This window comes from Gasterosteus aculeatus, chromosome 16 (genome assembly GCF_964276395.1).
Source record: "Gasterosteus aculeatus chromosome 16, fGasAcu3.hap1.1, whole genome shotgun sequence".
Lineage (NCBI taxonomy): Eukaryota > Metazoa > Chordata > Actinopteri > Perciformes > Gasterosteidae > Gasterosteus > Gasterosteus aculeatus.
This window is the reverse complement of record NC_135704.1, coordinates 658,914-665,494: the sequence shown is the minus strand read 5'-3', so window position 1 is coordinate 665,494 and position 6,581 is coordinate 658,914. Positions and strand designations below refer to the sequence as shown.

Sequence of the window (6,581 nt, the reverse complement as noted above, 5' to 3'; positions counted from 1 at the left end):
CTTTTGCCCTTCACCCTCAGAGCGGAGCGTCATTTCTCAATCTACACGTATCCTCTTTTTACTTGCTAAGGAAGCTTCCGCTCTATTCCACATGGGTCTGCCTCGATTCCATAAGACTTAGAAATGGGCCAAGGAATCCAGTAGCACCACGAGCGAAGGGTGGAAGGTTCCTTTCCAGTAGGGCACATTCCCATTTTACAACGGCACAAACCAATCTCACTTGGGCATGTAGTGACATGGACCCGCCGCCGCCGCCTCATGCAAGTTCCATATAAATGAGTGTTTTTGCGGTTTGCTGGAAAAAAAAATCTTGCAAAACATAGCGTCTTAAATAAAGTGATGATGTCTTAATGGAAGAATTGGACATACTCCTGGGAGACTTTAACATCCAGACAGAGAAGTCATCTGACCTTTTCCTTTCTTCTTTTGCACTCTCTCAGTCCTCCTACTCACAAAGAAGGCACTCACTTTGACTACATCTTCACTAGAAACTGCCTTACCTGTAACGTCTCTGACCACTTCATCTCCTACGCTCTCCCACTCTATAACTAACGACCCCAAACCATCATCTCCTACTCTCTCCCACTCTATAACTAACGACCCCAACCCATCATCTCCTACTCTCTCCCACTCTATAACTAACGACCCCAACCCATCATCTCCCACTCTATAACTAACGACCCCAACCCATCATCTCCTACTCTCTCCCACTCTATAACTAACGACCCCAACCCATCATCTCCTACTCTCTCCCACTCTATAACTAACGACCCCAACCCATCATCTCCCACTCTATAACTAACGACCCCAACCCATCATCTCCTACTCTCTCCCACTCTATAACTAACGACCCCAACCCATCATCTCCTACTCTCTCCCACTCTATAACTAACGACCCCAACCCATCATCTCCTACTCTCTCCCACTCTATAACTAACGACCCCAACCCATCATCTCCTACTCTCTCCCACTCTATAACTAACGACCCCAACCCATCATCTCCTACTCTCTCCCACTCTATAACTAACGACCCCAACCCATCATCTCCTACTCTCTCCCACTCTATAACTAACGACCCCAACCCATCATCTCCTACTCTCTCCCACTCTATAACTAACGACCCCAACCCATCAACTAATTCTCTACCTGTTTGTCGCAACATTCGCTCCCTCTCTCCCTCCTCTGTTCTATCAATTCTCCCCTCAACTGACTCTCACATCCGAACGCTGCCGCAGAGACTCTCCTCAACTCTGTCCTCCCCCGCCCGATAGAACAGGATGGTGCCGCTTCAGATGTGTGGCCATCCTCCATGAAGTACTGTAATCATATGGCTTTCTCAGTAAGCAATGCTGACATACCGGAATGGTTTTGTCCACAACCCTTCTCCAGTCATTAGAATTTACAGCCCAAATGCTCACAAGCTCCTCCTCTTGCCATGACCTTTAAATAATCCGGACACGTTCACCTGTACGCACTACTGTTTTATATCTGTCTACTGACACTATAAAGTGATATTCAGTGTAGGACTTTCACAATACATACCCACTTCTGTACATAATACCCGATACTTACGATACCAGAATTTGATAGAATAACACAAATACGATACAATAGACAAATATTCCACTATTGTAGTAATAAAACATCTGTATGGTTCCCTTTTTCACCAGCTAGTTCCTGCCCAGCTTTTTGAACACTAAACAAATTGCATTGGAATTGGTATGTTTATGTTAACATACAAGAACTGATTGGTGTCAATATGAGGAAGCATATTTTAGATCTAGAGGAGTGTGGGCGACTGTGGGTGAGTGGGGAGCACGGTCGTCCTCCAATCAGAGGGTTGTGGGTTCGATCCCAGGCCCGGCTAACCCGCATGTCGTTGTGTCCTTGGGCAAGACACTTAACCCACCATTGCTCCTGTAGCTGCGACTACAGTGTGTGAATGGTAGTTACTGATGGCAGGTGTCACTGTGTATGGTTCTCCTGTCATCAGTGTATGAATGGGTGTGAATGGGTGAATGATGTCATGTAGTGTTAAAGCGCTTTGAGTGGTCAGAAGACTAGAAAAGCGCTATACAAGTACAGGCCATTTACCATTTACCATTTACCATTGTTTGGTAACCCAGCCGTGTGGACATGCCATATAGAGAAAGTTAGGATAACTGAAACTAAGAGCCTGTGCTGTGGATAACAAATTATGCAGTGACATTAACAGTCCAGATTTTTAATATAATGAATCCTTTTTATTTTTTTTTGTAGGAAAGAACAATCACTAAAAATCTGTAAAAAACACATTTAAATAAAAAACACAAAATCTAAAAAATGTTCACTCAAGTATTCAAAGTGACATTTCCTGAAAAGGGGCTTTAGATTGTCCTTCTGGTCCTTGAGTTCATCAGTAGCTTGTAACGTTGTCTTAGAGCTGCTTCCTCAAATCCACTTAATCACATTCCTTTGACGGACTAGAAATCACCGGATTTCGAAGCAGAAACATCCTGCTGCTCCTCTGCTCTTCGTCACAAAGAAGTGAGGGATGGAAACGACCAATGTGTCTCACAACTCCACAACTCTACGTCTTAGTGCTTCACTCTCTCGTCCTACGCTCACTGCTGCTGAAACAAGACACATTTCAGTCAGAAACATGGCCATACTCTGACAACCAACGAAAACCAAATTCAGCATGTTCTGTTCTTCCCTACCTTCCAAAACGTCTTACTTCTTCTTCCCTCCTATGGTCAAGCTCTCACTTTTATTTTTCTGCACCTGAAGGGAACATTTCTTGTTGTTAGTCACAATCTGCACCATGGACACAGCATCTGAATTCGCACACTTAAAGGAATCCTCCAACCTCATTCATGGCGTCATCGATCTGTTTGAGTTCTTCGTATCGGTCTCTTGACTCCCTGAGTGGCTGCACCATCGCCTCCTCAATCTGTGGGAATAGCTAATACACACACACACACACACACTCAGTGCAAACAACGCTCTACTTTGTATCATAGAACTGAAGCAGCAGTGACTATGCTGGGCTGTAAGAGGTATGCGCATCAATGCTTAGCACCATATCATAATAGCAGGGTTCAAAGACCTGCGAAGCTCACACTAACGCTGATTATTACTTAAATGCTACTTCACTGACTTGAAGATGATTTTCATCATCACTGTGCTACTTACTTACCTTCATCACAGTCTCAAACATCGGGATGAGGACGAACTTGATGAAGCCGATCTGAGCTGTCGGCTTGGTGACCTTTTCTCTGTCCATGAAGGGAGCCACAGGAAGCCCTTCAGCCTTCTCCCTGTCGCTCTGAGCAGCGCAGATGCACACACACACACACACAGGTTCACCATCAACATGCTTCATAAAAAACAGGAGAATTGTATTCTTTGCACATTTATATACAGCTTTCATGTCTGACCATTCAGCAGAAAATCATCCCCTGTCTAAAAGGACCACAACAATAATTTAAATGTGTTGTGAGTCCTGGGCTGGATTCAAATCGTCAAATGCTCTTAGGAAGGTTCCTCACTGAGTGAAATGACCTGGAAGTAGTGGAAGTGGCGCCACCAGTCCCAAAATTCCTTGCGGCGGCAATATTTAAAGAGTGACGTAGCATTTGGGTGAGAAATACCGATCATGACACATAGATCATGTAAGTAACCGTTAGCGTGACTAGCCTTGTTAATTAATACTGAATCTGGTTGTTATGTCATCTGCATGACTTTAACAACACGTGAAGGCATCCAAGATGCTTCTTTGAGGTCCATCTGGTCCACAATGGTCTGACCTGCATGAAGTACTCCTCCAGCAGGCAGTCAACCCAAGGCTCAGCCACCTCCATGGGCCGCACCTCGTTGGAGATGTCACAGCACTTGATCAGCACCATCTTCAGCTGTACATAGGGCCGCAGGGCAAAGGTCAACATGAATAGAGGGTTCTTATATGTCCAGGCAGGACACAGTAGGTGGAAACTTGGTATGATGAAATGAGATGCCACTTGAGGTTAAATGCCTGACTTGTTGCTCATCTTGAATAACCTTCCTGAAAGGCGAATACATTTAGTCTGCTTTTACTTCCGTAACAATAGTGGGAACCCACTGTGTCCTGCACTCAATTTTTCTAAAGGAGCCAATATATTTTTTGCAAAATGCAGACTATTTTTAAGTCAAAGGCTGCATCTCTAAAGTAACAAAACGGTGTTATATATGTATTACTAAACACCTCGACAGTAAAGCAATGCTCTACTTCCATTGATTGAGAATTTTATTAGTGTAAGCGGATCATGTAGAGCACATTTTAACAGATTCAGACCTTTATAGAAAAGGAGTAAATGTTACTTTCCACCACAGTACATCAAATTTTCCCATTGAAATAAAGCCTTGTCTCCGACTCTTGTTACATCCAACCCAGATAGGAACAGGACACATTCACCCCTGTAGGTCGGTTTATTTAGTCTGGGGGACATCAAAACTGTCCAATGAATACGTGTCCTGTTAGTGTGAATAACTTCATGCTAAGTCAAATGAACATGAAATCAAACAGAACTAAAAGGATACAATGTGTCTTTGTTGTGTTGAACCAGGGACCAGTGAATGGGAAGGCAGGTTTGAGAGGCGACCAAAGGCTTGTTTCTAAACCAAAGAGCTCTTACACAGGTGATGTGCTCTTCATCTGCGTAGTCAAATTTGTCGACTTTCTGCTTGAAGGAGTCCAGGATCTCACCGTGCCGTGCCATGTCTGTAGCCAGGATCAGTGTGATGGTTCCCTGAAACCCGCACAAAACGAAAACAACTAATCATTAGACACAAACACATTGACTAAGATGTTTCAACATACTTTTCCAAACAGAAAACCCTGTAAACAGCTTGTTTTCCTTTAAGGAACCTCGAAGTTGATGAAATCATTCATTCCACGCTGTCTGTATGTATCTACAATTAGCTCAATATCACCATAAGGGGCCTTTGAGACTTGCCCATTTCCAAAAAAAAGGTGATATTTTCCATTGAAAATCATATTTATTTTATAAAGTAGATGTGATGCTGTTAGAAATGGATGTTGGTCAACATCCAACACTTTGCATGTACATTGTCTGCTTGCGGTTAATTTATACAAACGGCAAAACATGTCCACCCTGTCATGGACAAATTCAAAGCAGAGTAAAAATACATTGTAAATACATAGTGGTTATAAAATGTACATTTTCAGAAAGCTATTGGGTCCCTTTTAGTTAATGGGAAAAGTATTTGGATAATAATGAAATTATGGCAAACTATTTGTTTCTCTATAAAATCTGCGATAGATTTTATTTAGAAAAGAAATTACAACTAACAAAGATATCTGGTCAAACTTTCAAACAAAACAGTTTGGCCCGCATTTGTTTATAAAGGAATCACACAAAAGGTTTTGCTAACTTGTGAAAATAATTTGTTTATTTTCATAAAACATGAAAATGACAGGGTGGACAATAACATGACAGGGTGGACCTTGGACATGACAGGATGGACACGTTGTGAAATGTCATTGAATTACCTTATGAATGCAATAAATCTAAAAGAAAAATAATGTCACAGGTCCTTTTCCCATGTAGGGGGAAATGACCAGTTGAACAAACTGGTTTTGATCGGACCTACCTGCATGCGGACACTAAATACCGAAAATGAGCCATTAATGTGGCAAATGTACTGGTAAACTTTGTACATCATTTTGCACAGTGAAAGTCAAACATTCAACTGTAGAACAAGAAGAAAAGAAAACAATTTTTGTTTTAGCATTTTCATATTTACTTCTAATGTCTTCAATGGGTGAATTTACTTTTTGACGTCCCAACAAAGAACTGACTTTTGCACGTGATGATTTGGACACTTTCTTTCTTGCTCCTATGGAACCTCATCTTATGTATTTCTCAGATTTGGTTTTCTCTTTTGCAAGCTGTGCCTCCAATATTTCAATCTGTTTTTTCAGTTTCCTCTTCAAACTCCTTTGAATGCTTTCCCCATGACACCGTTGCCTAAAACACAAAATATTTGTAAGGATTTTCAGTATGATTTTAGCGAATTATAGTTATCGACATGTCATTTTATGGGGACATAAACAGTTGATAATTGTCCTTCAAATCTAAACGTTCTAATAAGTCATCAGCTAAACCTCCAATGATCTAAGCTGCAGGGCCCTGGCTGAGGCGGATTTTCAGGAACTGCAGAGTTGGGTGGTGTCTCTGACTGTAGCAAAACAATGTCAGTGTTTCTGACTTTGCTTGTCTTTTTCACTCTATCCATTCCTTTCTTTTTGCCCTCTTCTCTCTCTCACTGGGCTCAATGACATCTTCATTCCATTTGTCCCTCTCTTTCTAAAGGTAATTTCTTCTATCCTGGTCTGCATCACAACCTTCCCAATATCTCCTTGCTATCTCAGCTCCTTTTGAGCGCATTCCTTTCTAAAAGACAATTCAAAATGTTCCCGTACACTCTTTAATTGGCTGTTAAAGTGTTGTAATATACATATCACAAGAGCTATTACACACAATTATCAGCATGTGGCATAAACTATGCACATGTCCACCCTGTCATAGAGGGCTTGCTGA

At 41.9% G+C, this 6,581-nt stretch overlaps 1 protein-coding gene across 11 annotated transcripts in view; it reads right to left on the bottom strand.

Annotated features, from left to right (window-relative positions):
- Positions 1-2,221: 2,221 nt before the first annotated feature.
- Positions 2,222-6,581, bottom strand: part of pde9aa (phosphodiesterase 9aa) — a 43,186-nt gene continuing 38,826 nt past the window's right edge. For 8 of the 11 annotated variants that reach the window (XM_078091264.1, XM_078091267.1, XM_078091268.1 and 5 more), the window contains 6 exons: positions 4,653-4,766; positions 3,789-3,893; positions 3,179-3,307; positions 2,849-2,944; positions 2,700-2,763; positions 2,222-2,609 (listed from right to left, as the gene is read on the bottom strand). In XM_078091264.1, coding sequence (XP_077947390.1) covers positions 2,713-2,763; positions 2,849-2,944; positions 3,179-3,307; positions 3,789-3,893; positions 4,653-4,766 — 495 coding nt within the window. In that variant the 3' untranslated portion in view covers positions 2,222-2,609; positions 2,700-2,712. Of the gene's footprint in view, positions 2,613-2,699; positions 2,764-2,848; positions 2,945-3,178; positions 3,308-3,788; positions 3,894-4,652; positions 4,767-6,581 lie in introns of all 11 variants that reach the window. The other 3 variants (XM_078091265.1, XM_078091270.1, XM_078091271.1) reach the window with 1 other exon arrangement.